The sequence below is a fragment of the Perca fluviatilis genome, chromosome 5 (genome assembly GCF_010015445.1).
Source record: "Perca fluviatilis chromosome 5, GENO_Pfluv_1.0, whole genome shotgun sequence".
NCBI classification, from domain to species: Eukaryota; Metazoa; Chordata; class Actinopteri; order Perciformes; family Percidae; genus Perca; species Perca fluviatilis.
The window spans coordinates 22,279,402-22,296,514 of NC_053116.1; the positions used below are offsets into that span (position 1 = coordinate 22,279,402).

General features: G+C 44.5%; 1 protein-coding gene across 2 annotated transcripts; it reads right to left on the reverse strand.

Annotated features, from left to right (window-relative positions):
- Positions 1-16,040, reverse strand: fignl2 (fidgetin like 2). Of its 2 annotated transcripts, none has more exons than XM_039801732.1 (3): positions 15,910-16,040; positions 14,192-14,332; positions 1-3,973 (listed from the first exon to the last, which is right to left on the reverse strand). In XM_039801732.1, exons 2-3 carry the CDS (start codon positions 14,214-14,216, stop codon positions 1,926-1,928), a joined length of 2,073 nt encoding a protein of 690 aa, XP_039657666.1. In that variant the 5' UTR covers positions 14,217-14,332; positions 15,910-16,040; the 3' UTR covers positions 1-1,925. The 2 variants fall into 2 exon arrangements, with proteins under 2 accessions (XP_039657666.1, XP_039657667.1); XM_039801733.1 differs by lacking the exon at positions 15,910-16,040 and adding an exon at positions 14,778-14,847.
- Between the last annotated feature and the right edge of the window lie 1,073 nt (positions 16,041-17,113).

A 17,113-nucleotide genomic window follows, 5' to 3' on the forward strand; every position in this document is an offset into this window, starting at 1 on the left:
GATACAATGTCACATGACCACTGGGGCTTGTGGCCAAGGGGCAATCCAATCTAATGAGATTGCACTGGGGAGAGAGAAAAGGAAAAATAATGATGAGGCAGGGAGGGAGGGAGAGACAGAGAGAGGAAAGGGCAGTGGGAAATATTACATCATTCTGTGTATACCTCCTCAGGACCATGGCAACAGTCTAATACAACAACCTCTGTACCAGCAGTCCAGTGACCGGGTTTTTCCAGCTTGTTAAAACAGAAATGTAGGACTGGTGGAAAAGGAGAGAATTGTCTGGATTGCCTACATGTTGGGTTCATCCACAATATGTACACATAAACTGTGAATTCTCAGACTTTGGGATTAGCTGAAAGCTACATATAACAACTTCATCTTTAAGCTTTATTTTTTGCATCTGTGTTTTTGTTTGTTTTCTTTTTGGAAGGTATTTTGTGCTCAGATGTTGACTGTGAGTACACATGTACGATTGTGTGTGTTGTATTTACATTTTTAAATTATATTTTGCAGCCATAAAACTATAAACAGCAGACATGCATATACAGGATATGTAAACACTAAATAACACGGGGATTTGTAAGCAGTTTGTCCAACAAAAAAAGGAATATTTTCTGTATTCTACATAGCATTTCTTGAAGACAATCATCACTCCACCATAAACTACAATAAAAATAAAGGGTAAAAGAACAGAAAACAGATTTATATATTCATATATAATAATACATGGATTTATGGCATCAAATATCCTTTGAAATACCTGAATTACATTCAATGTTACTCTTTGTAGCATATTCAAGTTTCTCTCACGAGGTAAAAGCCCAACCGAAGTGGGTATTACAAGACTGTCAGGTTTCTCCTCGCTCCTTTCTCTCGCTCCGCGCCACTCTCTACTAAGACCATAAGATTACATACATTCTTAATTTCATATTTCTGAGGTAAAGAAATTCTTCCTGAGCATTTCAAACAAGACTAAATACTAAGAAAACAAAAGGAGTAAATGAAAGAGAAAACAGACTGTAGGAGACGGTGGGTGTGCAGGTGGGTACATTTAGTTTTGTAAATGAGATTCTCAGGAAAACTGCAGACGATGAGGAATGTGAGATCGAGAACAAATGTATGTGGAATTTAAGGACAACAAACCAACAGTAATAAAGTAATTACTACAACCAAACATGTTGAGTGTAACTGCAAGCTTTTACTTGAAAAACATAACTCCTGGGAAGGACAGCAGCATGCACGGATTTAATAAAAGTCTTTTGATTTTACTTTCTTTTTTGGAATAATAAGGACTAACTTTTGATTTGGTGAGAAGCTATCAAGAAAGATGACCTGATTTTGAAGTCTGTTTTGAGAAATATAGAAACACTGCTGATTAAGCATTTGGTTTGACACCTTTTTGGTCAAAAACTGTGGTCTGCTAAAAACTGTGGTCTGCTAAAATGATCCCAAGCCATTCGCACTGAATAATTAGTGACAGTCCAATGACTAAATCAACATTAGGATAACATGGAAGTGGACTGGCAATAAATAGGATCCTGAGAGTAGCAGTCAAAGGGGGGATTTTGCCAAACCCTGATTATCCATAATCTTGGACCACGTCACCTAGCAACTACTAATTGATTTTGTCCCGGACCAAGGCTAATCAGGATCTCGGAGAGTTTCCAAATAGAATATAATCTGATTTTCCTGTTGGCCAAAAGACTAATACACTACCCCACTCAACAAGGCCTATTCATCTTTCTTTTCTTTGGGAAAAATAAAATATTGCGGCTATTCATACGAAAACAATCATTGAGCTTCACTGGCTCTTTTGGCTGCATAATCTGTAATTACAAAACAACAAAACATTCCCATGGCTTTCCATGTCAAAGCGAAGACAGGGTCATAATGCAGTCCGATTACAGTGACTTGTTGCTTTCTCAGTGGTTATACATCTTGCTCCACTCTATACAAGTATCCAGTTCTTTTGTGGTGGTGTGTGGGCGCACCTTGCAGAAGGCATTCTCAAAGTCTGTGAAGGCTGGGGGTTTGGAGGATGTGGGGTGGCCATGCATGGCCCCAGTGGGAGAGGATGCTGAGGAGAGTGCCTGCTGGCTGAGCTGCAGCAGCTCCCACACTGAGAAGCCCTCTGTGCGCTGCAGCACAGCGCTCAGCTCCCTTTCGCTCAGGCTGCAACCCTGGGGCGACAGCGCCTGCAGCAGCACCTGCCTGCGCATACCCACATCTGGCAGGCCAACGTGATATCGCTTGGCAAAGCTCCGATGGACTGCATCTTGCAGCAGATCTGGCCTTCCAGTGGCACATACAAGAATCACCAGACCTGTAGTCCCCACCTGGGCTTTCTCCAGGGTGGTGGTCAGCAGACTCTGCCTCAGCCCCTCCTCTTCCATGGCCTCCACCTGGCTGAGCAGCACCACAGAGGGCTGCCGTGCCCCCGCCACCTGCAAAAGAGACCCCAGAATGTGCTCTGCCTCAGCCTTCCCTTTAGAGGCCAGCATGGCTCCACTCAACCGATAGAAGGAAGCCCCCAACTGTGAAGCCAAAGAACGGGTCAACGTCGTCTTACCCCCTCCCCGGGGACCAAACAGCAGGACGGTTCTTGGTGGTCGCATCACTGGACTGGGCCTCAACACGGGCCACAGCAGGTCCTCCTCCAGGGCAGCCTTGACATGGGTGAGCCCGGCCAGCTCTCCCCAGCCCAGTGCTGGGCTGCAGTCCAGTAACTCCCCATTAACAAGGTCCAACAGTCGGGGGTCTGGGCTCTTCATAGTTTCAACAGTTGGAGCACACAATGGAGAGCGTTTGTGGGCCTGGGAGCGGTGCTGCTGCTGTTGGATGAAGCCCTGCTCTGCCCCGCCATTCTCCCCTGTCATGCCCGCTGGAGGGCTGTACTCCCCAGCTGCCCCATACTGAGGAGACACCAGGGGCTGGGAGGAGGGCTTATTGGGCTTAAAGGTTTGAGGGTCTGTGCTGCCTGAACTACTGAAGCCGTTTCCCCGGCACTCTGTTTTGTCATTCACACTGTAGGGTGAGTTCCCCCCAGCCTTTAAGGGGTCATAGCTATATTTCCTGTAACGAGACCTGTCCCCGCTCTCATCCTCTTCTACACTCATCTCAAATGCTTTTCTTTTTAATGTCCCACCAGACTCAGATGTCCCAAGGTTGGTGCTCTGGTAACTATAACTGCCTCCTACCACTGTGGGCCTTGAGGGAACGGGAGTAGGGGCTTGTAGACCTGAGGGCAGGTAAGTTGCAGAGGGGTGGCTGTAGCTGGGGGCAAGGCTGGTATGGGGAGGATACGTGCTAGGGGGGTAGTTATAGACCGGTGTGGTAGGGCTATAGCTGGGCACTAGGGTAGGGGTGGATTGGAGAGTGTGGAGGGAGGCAGGGGGAAGTGCTGCATTGGGTTGGGGACAGTACCCTGAGGAAAGATAGGTGCCATTGTAGCTAGAGGGGTACTCGCTGGAGCCACTACAGGAGCTGCTGCCACTGTAGCCCGAGTCTGAGAGGTTACTGTTCACCACTGAAACACTACTAACCCCTGGAGGACCTGCAGATGTGGCCACAGTTTTGGAACCTGAGAGGCTGTCATGGCCTCCAGGGGGCACAAGGGAATAGGAGGCATCAGTGCTGTGTGTCAGTGGCCAGGGCTCCAGCTCAGTCTTCGGGACATTGAGGCCCCCAAAGGCCCCTGGCTCTGGGTAGGTGCCTACAGTAGGTGGCCGGTCATACGGTGAGTCCAGCAGGCCAGAATACTTCTCAGCATAACGCTTCAAAAGGTTGGAAGCTGTGAGAGCAGAGATGTCATCATTGGCCCAGGCGTAGTTGGAGCCGCTGCGACCGCGGCCAGGGTAGAATTCCGACTTGTGGGCCGGAGAGGAGGTGGTAGAGGAGACATCAAGGTGCTGCTCAGGCCACTGGCTGAGAGGCTGGGCATGCTCTGGGTTCCAGTGCATCTTTAACAGGCCTGACAAGAGAAACACAGAGAAAACAGGTCATATTTATCCTTTATTACAATTATGTCAGAAAATAGGAAATTTGTGGTGAAGGAGTTATTGTATCTTAAAGAACTTGTGTGCAACGTTGTGGTCATAATATTAATCCATTTGGGTCCAGCATAGCATCTACAGTATATTAATTGATTCCTCTCCTGTGACTGGGAAATAGAGAATTGTTTCGCTCCATTTGCTTTGATTGATAAGTGAAATAATTCTTAAAGTCAAACTTTTAGTATTTACCTAAAATGCAAACAGCATCCAAGGTTCCGAGTTGCCAATATATAAAAAAGTCATGTTTTGTTACAGTGAAATAGCTTTTTCCATGTTACAATATAATGTTTTAAGTTGGCACACTGCAAGAACTGAGACACTGCAGAGAATTATAAATGACTTGTTTTTTATTTTTCAATTTTTTGTGTGATATTTTTTGTTTATTTATTAAGTGTTTTGAGATCTGTTTTACCATGCTGCGACACAGTACCCCCTGTTTATTTCTCACAGAGACGAACTGTTTGGACTACTGTATGTCACGGCCAGGAAACCGTACTTGTTGTAAGAAACACTCTTTTCAACCACAAAAAATCTACAATAGTCTACATTCAGTTTGATATAGATTAGTAAACTAGACAGTGCAAAGTAATCGTAGTACACTCGTCCATGACCAACATCCTTTGCACAGTGACACATGTCTGAGCGCCTCGTCTCCAAGCAGCCAGTGATAAGAAATGGCCTTTCTTCTGTTAAAGGAATCTTTTTTAGTGTTGCCATCATGCATGTTAGCAGAAGGAGCTCATATTTCCCAGAGAGGGACAGAAAGGTAAAGGGGAGGTGAAGGGAGAAAGAGAAAGCTGCAGAAAAGAAAGAGAGTGAAAGCAGATCAGTAGGTTAGATGTGTTGTTTTGCAGTTTCCCAGCTTATGTTGGAGTAGCGATAAGATCCTACAAATATTCCCTGTACTGCTAACATCTGCAGGTCTCCCAGAGGACCTATTGTTATCTCCCTGTGCATGTTGCTCTGAATGCCTGCTCTCTCCGCCCTGCACCCCCACCTACCACCCACCAATCCACCCACCCAACGTACTCCAGAGCTCCAAAAGCTCAGTGGCCGGCTGGACAGAGGGAGGGAGGGAGGGAGAGGGGAAGGAGTGTGTGTGTGTGTGTGTGTGTGTGTGTGTGTGTGTGTGTGTGTGTGTGTGTGTGTGTGTGTGTGTGTGTGTGTGTGTGTGTGTGTGTGTGTGTGTGTGTGTGTGTGTGTGTGTGTGTGTGTGTGTGTGGACAGTGTTGTGGAGAGAGTGAGAAAGAAAGAAAGAAAGAAAGAAAGAGGGGGTTGGGTTTGGAATTGCAGCATAGAGTGCTATTCATCAGCACAGTCTCCCATGGAACATTGGGAAAGTGGAATGTCTGTTCCTCTGGCTGACTTCAGCACTGGCTGAGCTCTGATTGATCATGGCTGCTACGCACCAAGCACATCGCCGAGCTAACAGCAGAGATGGAAGTCGAAAAAGAGATTTTGTGCCATGAATTGTTTTTCCTCCATGCCCCCTCATGCAAAGGTCTTATTTTCCAGTAAAACATTCAACTGGCTTTAAGTCTGAACTGTGTGGAAGATGCAGATGCTTGGCTGTGTATTCCTTTGCAATGTATAATGCATCTGCTAATTTAAGCACTTTTTTAGTGTCTCTATGTTCAATTGTAAATTTTTACAACTGAAGAGTATATATTTGTGTGTATTATACCACAATAGGATGGATTTCATAAAGACTAGCGCTACCTCTTGCTGAGGCATTAGCTTGACATTCCACACATAGCTTGGCATTATTGAACTGTCACGATTTACCCTGAGGTGAGGACTACTCCAGCCAGAAACAGGGAGGTAAAAAGGAATATGGCAAAAGCCGTCATTACTGGTCTCTCTGCCTTTTCTTCTGTGGACGCCTGATGATTCATTATTCATGGCTGTCTTCGTGTGTGGAGCCAGGCTTCTTATTGCCATTTAAATCAAATCTCAATATCCACAGCCTGCAATTCTGCTGCTGCTCCCTCTAGCTCACTCCTTAACTTTGCCCTCTTTATTTACCCGCTTTCCAAACCACCCCATGTGTGTTTTCAGATTACGCCCGTTATTTATTCAGTCCAATGAGACCAGCAGACCAGATGGCCGTTGGATTATCATGTCCTTCATATTCAAATCCACTGCCTTAAATTCCCAATGGCCAAACCAGTTCAAGTACTCTCCTAAGCTTCAGTCAACCCACACACCCACCACAGCAAGATGTAAAGGAACATTCTCACACTCTGTTCACTTATTACAAACATGCTGAAGACATTGTCTTGTCCACACCCAGATGACCACATATTTTTGTGGTCTGACTCGCAGGTCTTTGTCCGGCTGCAGAAACCATATATGTCCTGCAGGCCCTTCCCATCTGCAGCCCAACCAGTTTGTGAGAAGCCCCAATAATGGGGCCTGTGTGTGACAGAGATGGATGAGAGCCCAGGGGAGCTCATAAAACCTGCAGCGGGGAGGGAGGGATGGAAGAGGGAGGGGAAGGAGTGGACAGCAGGCGCTTCGTCCTCTCTAAGCGGACTGGAGTGGACATTAGAGGACTCAGTGAGGTGGGCTAACTGCTGTCCACTCTATCATCAGAGTAGCACCAACACAGAATGGACTTCTCTCACACTACCCCCTTGACTAACTCAATGACCAGCTGCGCATACCTGAAGAACCAATTCACTGTTAAATCTGAGAGTAATTACTTTCTCAAAAAATAAAGCATTACACTCAATAATTCTTCTTGTATGTAAACAGCGAGTTCGATGATGGTTGGCCACCATTCACTTCCCTGATGAACACAGCAGGGTTGCAGAGCAGTTTAGCCCTTTCATGTAATTAGATCTTGGCCTCTGCTGGATTGTGGTTTTTAGAGCAGTAGTGCTCCACAATAAACTGAGCAAGCTATAATCTACACTTCTGCTTAAATCAGAGCACTCATGTAGATTAATTCACTGGAGGGGCAGGAAGAAAGCTAAGATTAGAAGTAGGAAATCAGGACAATGTGGACTTTCTGTGGGTAGCAGCAGTGCTATCATTAGGTTAACTTCAATATATATTTCAGAACGATGCTAGATTTAAAATTATCCTATCCAACACAAAATAAACATACACTGCTAAAATAATTTGTGAATTTTGCAATCCAGATGTAAATAGTCATGTTGCAACGTTTGGTATTACTTATATACTTTTCTCTCATGCTGTGACATTACTCTCTCCTGCCACACCCCCATCAACTCTATTTTACTCATATTAGAGGAGGATTATGGAGTGGAAAAACACATGTATTAAGAATGGACAAGAACAGCAGTTTGTTTGAAAATAGGAATCCTGTCCTCATTCAATCATTTTGGAGGCTTTTGTTGGTGTTCTCAATATAAGTAAAGCTGCTCTGTGATCCAGTCACAAAGGGTTCGGAAGAGTATTTAATGTTTTATAATTTATCAGTTGTGCTATTGAATTTATGGTGAATAAAAATTGGTTGCAATGACCAAGTTAACATAATTAGTGAGGAGACTGCTTTTCTATTGACCGATGGCCTTACTTGGCTGCGAGGAGGTTGATAAGATAATATGTATGCACATGAAACTTCCCACTGTGTGTGGGTGTGTGTTTTCGTCCCCAGGAGAGACAGATGTTCTTCTGCTGACCGCCTTACTGTCTGTGCAGCCATTGTGGTGGACGTCCGTCCAGCAGACGTGTGCGGCTCGGACAATCCAGTTGGCCATGAGACAAAGCCTGAAGGATCCTATTGTCAGGGGCCTGTCTAATTATGGAAATCTTATTAATCTATTCAGCAGCAGTTCACTGACAGCTTTTGTGTCAGCCAGGGATTTATTGATGGACCTATGTGAGCTGCATCCTATTGTAGGAGTGCGTGATGAAGACAGTGGCACGGCTCCCTTAAGAAGAAACCAGCTTAACTTTGAGGAGGGCCTAATATTAAAATTAGACCACTTATGGCTCAGGGGGAGTATGTTAGGTTCATCTGTGATTTCTTCCCTCAAATGGTCCAATCTGCCATCTACAAAGTCACTGAATCTCATGTTGACTTGGTGAAACCAAAGTAGTTTTTGGCCTATAAAGGCTGGTAGTACACTAGACTGTGTTGTGGTTTCCTAAAAGAAGTATTAGTGGGTGAGGTGAAACGTTATCTTGGCAGAAAGCCCGGAGACGGAGAGCTCCAGTGCCGTTTCACAGCTCCCCTGAGGTTGCTTTCCCCTTCTCCCTTCCCAGCACTTTTGTTTTCCCTGCCACAAGGAACAAAACGGACACGGATGCAACAACCCTTCTGGGACAGTCTACTATTAAACCCTGCCGATTGTGAAGAGGCTGCTTGTAAACAAGAGCACCATGGATCAATCCAATCAGGGCTCTGTTCAGGGCTGAGTTATACCCCCACCCACCGAGAGAAAACTGCAAAAACATCGTACATCTCCACACAGAGGCATGAATTAGGGAGAGCAATGTGCTTGTACATAGAGCTATAAACCACGTCATCTTCTGTTCCTAACTTCTTATAAAACATTAATAATCATCATGATACAGACCTGCAGGTGTTTGCTTTGCTGGTCAACTTCACAACTACAACATATACTACACCAAGAAAAAGGCAAGAATTTACTGCAGAATTAAAACCGTCCTCAGTCATGACATTTATATTTAATGTGGAGAAATTGTGCAGACGAATCGCTTCCTCTGCTTTAAATTAATCTGCAGGCCCCAAAGACTTCCACAAAAAAGGCCGTCTGTTCGACAAGGAGAAATTTCTACGGTGTGAATTTACTTAATGTACAAAAATTCTTTCAGTACTCCTCAACAGCAAGTTGAAGAGAGGGCCGTGTCAAATTTGTTTTGAGAATGCTGCTCCAGCTGTCACGGCAGTATGACAGGGACTCGATAGCATCTCAGAAACGGACACTTTTAAAAAGAAAAGTTTAAAATGAATGCAGTTACAATACAGAGCCAAGAGTCATACCAAAGGGGAATGACAGGCAGAAAGTGAAGAGAAGGGCAGAGTGTGACAGACATTATGTTTGTGCTGATACATCACAAACTTGATGCTCTGATGACTGCATCAGTTATGTATTCAGCAAGTGCATGCTGATTAAGGAGTTATTGGATGAAACTTGCTGCTTGCTGGACAGATATATGTAGAATAAATGAGGTCTTTCTTCAAGATCTTTAAACACGTCTGTGCATTTGAACAAACATCCAATAATCTGCTTTAAACAACCAAGGACTGAGTTTGGTGTGCAAAGGGAGAAGCACTCAGAATCTCTTATTTATCAGTGTTTGTAATCTTGATTTGTTGTTCACTCTTGAAGCCCCTTAAGTCCTCTGTCCTCAAGTTCACTGTGATTTATGATACTAATATCAAGCAGGACATTCTCACTAGGCTGCTGCCGTCCTGCCGCTGCATACTACCTGTTCTGTCATAAAAACACCAATCTGAGAGGCCGGCCACATTTCACAGTATGGCAGGTGGAGACAGTGGAAAATTGTCTCTGGATGTTCTCACACTTTGGTATGAAATACACATTTTATCAGCTCTTGTAGGTTTTATCAACATACTGAAAAATGATGATGAATTCCTCACATATATTGTGGATTATGTATGTTAACTATGTTACCAAATGTCAAGTTACCTCTGACAATATTATTCCACAGATGCTGAATAGCCTTATAGTGTTGGGTATTATCAAAAAGCTTTTAAAGGAAGTTTGTGCTGGTCAGTCCTAGAGGCCATTTCCAAAGCACCGTAAGACAGGGTAATGCGCACAACGGACAACAGGGATCATAATTCATCAGACATGCATTATTGGGCATTGCTAGGGAAAATTATAATAAATCTTTTCGTTAGTCACAATGCTGCAATCAATCAAAAGAAACACAATCCCACACTCCCACTATGCCTCTCGCTCCGTCTGTCTCATCTGCTCCCTCTTTCATGGCCCTAAAAAGATGTAATAACAGAAGAGTGCGGGAGCTCTGGTGGGGAGTTGTCACACCTGCTGCCCAGTGCACGAGCAGACGCAGCTCTTTTCAAACACGCCTCACCAGTCCAATCCCAGGAGGAAGGAGCCCATCTCCTGCAGTGGCATTGAGGGATGTCCTCTGCGTATGTCTCTCTCTCTCTCCCTATCTCTGTACAATCCTCTCTCTGTGGACAGAGCTATCTGCACTTCATGTATCAGATGGACACTTTGACTTACTCTATTTTTCGTTTTGTTTCAGGCCAGCTGTCAGAACAGTTTTTGTCAGTGTGTGCAGCTAATAAGGTTTTATTAGGAAGGATGACAACGTTGTATTGAGTATTTTGAATAAAATAATAAAATAATACCACCCTTGTTTGTAATAAAAATGTAGTTAGGGTAAAAGACAATTATTGTTCAAAACCAGTTGATAAACAGAATAAAACAAGCTTCCATGTGGTAAATCTCCAATTCATTAGCGGTCAACAAATAGTGTCATTAAAAGTTGTTTTGCAGAGTGGATGGAGAGCAGCAGTAGCCAAACTACTTGATGGCATTGGTTAAACATTGATAAATTGACAAATGTGTTTAGAATTGCTTATGATAGTGCAGCAAAAAGCAAAGTCCCATCTGAGAGCTTGCTCATTTTACAGCCCTTTTCGCAGCACTCTTCAAAACTAGAAAGCCTCCGGAATAATTGCTGGATGCGTCACTTCATGCTCGTAATTTTAGAAACAACTCCCCCATCCCCCATGCCTGCTAATGCACGTCCACAAATGGCAGAACCCTGTCCAACCCCCTTAAAGAAAAACAGGGTCCCTATTTTCTGTGACTGCAGGCTGGCTTTAGGTCATTGTGTCCACTAATATATCAAAGAACAGCTGTCCTAAGGCTCTGTGATGACCAATCACCCCTTCCATCTGTCTCACTCACCCAATCTCTGTTCTATCTCCCCCTCCTCAGCTCTATCTTTTCCTTGCAACCTCTTTCTTTCCCCCGATTCTCTGCTTCTCCACCTCCCTTATCCCCCCCCCATTCCCAGTGAGCATGTTGCATTCCCTCCTTTCTGTCCATATCCCCTGGCCACTCTGTGCTCCCAGCTTATACTCTCAGCACATGGACAGCTCTGGGATTTGTTGTTTTCTGTTAGTACACACACAAATAAAAGGAAACTCAATATATCAACGGCCACACTTGCACTGTGGCAGTGCATTTTATGATCACTGCACTATAAACACCTAATGGCTTAACGATTATAGTATGTTTTTTCTTAAGCATGGTCATTTACTAATTAGCTGTGCTGGTGTGAAAGAAGTTGTGTCTCATTGTCCAGCTCTGAATTGTGCTGCCTCAGGAATCCAGTGAAGTGTTGCCATCCAAATGAACCTCACCACCTTGCTTCTTAATTGGGCCCTTAACAGGAGCGGAGGTCTCCTTAATGAGCTGATGAACCCTCAGAGAGACAGAGCACAGGGCCAGTGGACTCACATGGTCCTCGGTCCCTAACCTTCTTTTCTTATGGATACATGCAAACATACACACATACACACAACCACACACACTGGGGGCTAATTAGAGCCCATTCACACCCTACACTAATGATCCAAGCTCTTATTCACACACACTTTAGCAGGCTGTGTGTTTAAGGGCCTCAAAGGCCCCTCCAATGCAGCACTCATACCACTCTGCCTGCAATAGAGATAGATGCTGGCGCAGCCCTCCAACCTGCTCCTTCAGGGGCTAGGATGAGATCTACTCTTTTTTCTATACAAACTACTTCATGACTTAGCCGAGTCATTCACAAAGACATTTGCACAAAGCATAAAAACAGAGCCAGGGAGAGAAAGGAGAGGGAGAGGGGTCAGTCAGAGGAGAGCTATAAAAACTGCCAGATCTGAACTCCTGTGTGTTGTTGCTCTGTGTGTGTGTGTGTGTGCTAGTGTGTGCTGTTTTAAAAGAAAAGGTATCGCTACACCAGCGGGGCCCCAGCAACAAGAGTTAGGGCACTCCTGGGTTGGCGGCCTGGGACTGATTTAAGAGTGTGTTTGAAGTGCAGATTACAGATTCTTTGCACCAAATCCCTCCAGGAGTATCCATGGCCCCTGGAATCTCTCTCAGGTTTCTTCTCAGGTCCGGCCATGGCTGCTTGCCCCAGCTTGAATTCCTCCGGACTGGCCGGAGACAAGGGCCGAGGCCGCACACGCCAGGGAAGAAAGAGACACACACACTGGCTGAATGTAGGATTTGTAATAGCAGTTCTGATAACAAAGAGTAAAGTGTGTTTTCTACCTGTCCTAACCGTGTGCATTAATACAGTGGGAAGATCTGTGTGCAGAGGCATAAATGCCTACAGCAGGAGTCAGAAGTAGCATTGGGAAGCGGGAATGCTCCACATTCCCACAAAGGGGATTCCAACATGGAGGTGAGAGTCTTCGCATATCCTGCACATATGCAAAGTCCCTCACAGTCTGACTTTTGCTCCGCAGAACCATGACCTAAGTCTGTAAGTAAAGGCCAGTGAGCTGCAGTGTCATTAGTGAGCACAGCAGTGTGTTTGTGTGTCACTGGTCTGAGAGTAAACAACGTGACTACCTAACACTGCTGTGTGCGCTCATACGTTCCCTCTGTCCACATACAAGCACACTGACAAGCTGTTCTGAAACAATCTCACCGCTGCAGAAGCTCAGCAGAACAGAGCTACTCTGTACATGAAGAACATGAAGCTTCTGGACATAGCAAATGAAAACAAGCATTGTGCATCCCAATCGTAAAAGCAAATCACACACAAAGGCAAGTACGTAGTGTACTGGAAGATTCCCATGAAGGACCAGCAGTGTGCCGACTCTAAAGGCATGCTAACTATTCCACCAGCAGTTTGTGACATTCTTGGATGTGCTGTCTACTTTAGCAGCAGGGAGAGTGTGTTCAGTCAGTGTGGACTAGCAGGGTGCAGGGAGCTGATGGAACAACCTCTTAAACAGGCCTTGATGGGAAGTAGAATAAGCATGCATGCTTGTTCTTGCGAATTGTCCATCAGTTTTATTTGAGCAAATCAGCCTATTTAGATTTACAGCTATAAACATCTTTTAATGGAAAAGAAAAGCTGGGAGAACAGGCATTAAATCAACATAATCAGGAGCCTCTTGTGAGAGGCCATGTTTTAAAACAACACACAAGGTCAACTACTTATTGGCAACAAATCTGTAATTCCATCATTTCATTTTATGGGCAGTCGAATAATAACATTGGCTATTTTAAGGGGGAAAATTTCCAAAAAGCAAACAAAGTGTCATGGTTACTGTCAAACATCGGCTCATGATGCTTTAATCTGGCTGTTGTGTCCAGTATGATTTCTCACACCCACACACTTGCCTTACACAGGCTCTGCAATAAAAAAAAAAATGGTTGCTAAGAAAACAAATTGAAAGTTTTTACCATCCATTATGAAGTAATACTTTTTAAATTAAGCATTCTGTTTGATTTCTCCCTCTTTTCTTGTAACTGCCATGCTAATAATGCTCCTTTGATGTGAGTTAAAGAGCTGGGAAAAAGGGGCTCTTGAGGCAGAGGCCACGGAGGCAGCCCCATGCTGGCTGGAAAACAATGCTGTTTTGGAGAGCCAGAGCACTGGACTCAAATGAAACCTGGTGGGAGGGTGCAAAGGGAGGAGGCCAAAACTGGACATGTCAGTTATTAGGTCAGTATTGAAGGGAGAAAAGAGAGAAGGGGACAAGGAGGGAGAACAGGGGCAGTGTGTGTGGCGGTACGTCCTGAGCTGTATTGGTAAAATGACACTTGCAGAACTGAGGGGTTCATTCTGCTAAAACCATCAGCCCTTCAACCTCCCTCTGTCCCTCTTCCTTCCCCCATCGGTGTCTTCCGCCTGGTGATGAAACATTCAAACAGGGTCGGTGCCCAAGGTTTAGCATTTCCACAGTGCACGTCAAGGAAAAAGTCAGGTTTCTGCAATGAGGCGTGCACATTTTCACAGTTACCTTTGCATTTTTCCCTTTGTTTGCAAACTACAGAACACAGTGTACACTCACACAAATTTTTGCAGTGGGGGCTCATTGATTCAGGCAAAGTCCAACTAAGTCAAGTGGGGCTGTTTGGTGTGACATGCAGTACGGGTAGAGAGAAAGAAGGGTGCAGTGTACTCACTGTAGGGGACAATAGGACTCAGCATTCTGTGGAGCTGGTCTCAGTAAGGAGGGATGCTGTTGTGTGAATGCCAGCTAAGGTTAGCGTCCGTCCAGCTGTTGTCCATCACTAGCATGAGCTCGCACTGACAACAGAACAGCCCTGAGAGAGAGAGAGAGAGAGAGAGAGAGAGAGAGAGAGAGAGAGAGAGAGAGAGAGAGAGAGGCTGTTATAGGCTGCTGCACAATGTCAGGACAAACACTCACATGTCAACCAACCCTTTCACGCAACCTCACACAGCAACACAAACCCAAACACACACAAACACACATACCAGAATTCACCTGGAGTATGATAGAATTACTGACCAACCTGAGAACCCTATCAGTTTAACACAGAGTCACACACACACACACACACACACACACACACACACACACACACACACACACACACACACACACACACACACACAGTCACACACATTCTGCCAAATTGACACACACAAGGGTATTCATTATAGGCAGGCATTAAGCTGATTGAGAAGCTGTGTTCAGCCTCTAAAGAGAGCTTTCTAAATCTGCCTCACAAAAAAACTCATGCATACCATTGCTCTGTGCACTGGGGCAATAAAGACTGTATTCTTAGGAGACCTTACACTTTTGAAGCTGCATAAGGAAAATTCAGAGGAAAAAAAGTTCACTGAACTTTTTAAGTTCTCTAATCTAAAATTTAAATTACGCTGTTCAAAAAACTAATTCATTTAACCTACTTATTTTCTAAGAGAAATATCCCTTTTCTGGTTTGGGTTGTAAATTTAAAAATGTATTTGTGGACAGATTAAAGACAGTTTGATCCTCGCAATTGTTTTATTCTGATATGAAGCACCTCTCTGAGCAAACCCAAGAGATTAAAACAACTCTGAAAATGATTTCTTTTTCACAACAGCCATTTAGGTTCTTTCTCAATGCTGTGGAAACCAAAGCACATTTTTATCCACATTGGTGCTAAGTGAGTTGCTTCAGAAAATATAGTGTAAAAACAATAGAGATGTCTGAAATCACCTTTCAGTTTTTAAAATCTGTGAAAACATTTTTAGCAACATCTATAACAAAATGTGAAGCTACTGTAACCATTGAAAAAATAACCTCGCAAGCAAAACATAATACAAACTATTAAACAACCTAACAGTATTTAACAGTAGTAAAGCAACATTATGACATTTACTGCTTTTGCACATTACACAATTTATCTTTCTTAGTATGTATACAAACAAACAAGTCGGTAACCAGTTTACACATTGACTCATATGCCATTTCATATGGAAGAGAAATTACACAATGACCACACGGCCGTCCCTGGACCCCAACAGGCTTTACGTACAACACTGCCTCTGACTACAGCCCCTTTTGCTCTAACTGACAGTCAACTTTTAACACTTAGCCCAGAATAACTAACTGCACTACAGCAACAAACCACAGCTTCCACTTAAAACAAACACAGATCTGTCCTTGCAGAGTTCAGAGAGAGGCTGAGAGGAAAAGGCAGAGTTAGGAGATTTGGTTTGCTCAGGGAAATGTCTCATGGTCAGCGGCCAAAAAGAAGAGCTGCTACAACAGACTCAGCTCCGGTCCTCCTCCAACTTAAGCCAGCCAGCGGAGACAAGTCAAACAGCAGGGAGAGCAGCGGGCTATGACAACAGATCAACACAGAGATGCAGAGAAGACAGGCAGCCTTACCTATTCATGCCTGCATGTCCTCCATCAGATCTGAAAGCGCTATGATAATCCCTGGAGCAGACCAGACTGTGTGTGCACTGCTATGCTTTTTTTCCACATATGGGACACAACTCCACTCTCTCTCTCCCTCCCTCTGCCTCTCTCTCTCTCTCTCTCTCTCTCTCTCTCTCTCTCTCTCTCTCTCTCTCTCTCAAGCCAGTGACAACAGAGTAAGCACTCAGCTCCCCTCCCCCTATGGATCTCCCATCCCCCTCTCCCTCCCCTCCTTCTCTCTCTTTATGTTTTTAAGTAAGGAGAGAGAGAGAGAGAGACAGAGAGACAGAGAGAGAGAGACAGAGAGAGAGAGAGAGAGAGAAAATAAGGGGAGGGCGGCAGAGAGGGTGGATGACTGACCAATCATGCTCTGGAGGAGAGAGAGGGCTATCATACTGAAACTTGGACACAGAGGATAGTGGAGAGAGAGAGAGTTTTTGTTTGGAGGGAAATGACCAGGGTAAGTTTGGTTTGCCCTGGGAGGATTAAGAAAGAGCTGAAGAAACAATGCTGAGATTGTGGTGAAAACACAACAAGGAACAATGTCTTGTCTATTTCTTCTCTGACTGACTAAAAGAGATTGTGATCAAGTTACTTGTAAAAATGTAATCATTTACTCATTACTTATTAAAAATGACACTACTTGTGGCCAGGTTGGCTCAGTGGGTAGAGCAGACACACATATACTGAGAGATTTATGCCTCAACGCAGAGGTCCAGAGCTCAAATCTGACCTGTGATGTTTTCCTGCATGTCTCTCCCCTTTCTCACCCAGCTGTCCTGTCAAATTAAAGGCGGAAAAGCCCAGAACGGCAGAAAAAAAGTTACATGACTTGTACAACAACTTTTTTGTAACTCAGCTCGGCTCCTTCGAAGATGCCTTTCAACAAAAGCTGCCACACCCACACGTCAGAACATCTGTATGTAAAAAAATTTGAAAACAAGACAATGTGGTTTAGCAAGCAGCTATCTTACGGAGGTATTTACTGATTAACAGCTAGCTGAACCCCTTGTGACAGCTCTTCAGTCACTAGCACTCCAGAAGTCCAGTAGCCCTGATCCAGGATCGCCATACTACGTATCATGGCCTGGGTTCTGGGTGGTCTTCACCCAGAACCCAGACATTTGAGTCACTCAGCAGCTCATAAAATTCATAACAAGAAGGATGTTCA

Coding starts and splice junctions, on each gene's coding strand:
- fignl2 (XM_039801732.1), bottom strand. CDS start 14,216: ATGCTGAGTCCTATTGTCCCCTACA. Junction 3,974..14,191: donor GAGTCCTATTGTCCCCTACA/GTGAGTACACTG, acceptor TTCTCTTGTCAG/GCCTGTTAAAGATGCACTGG.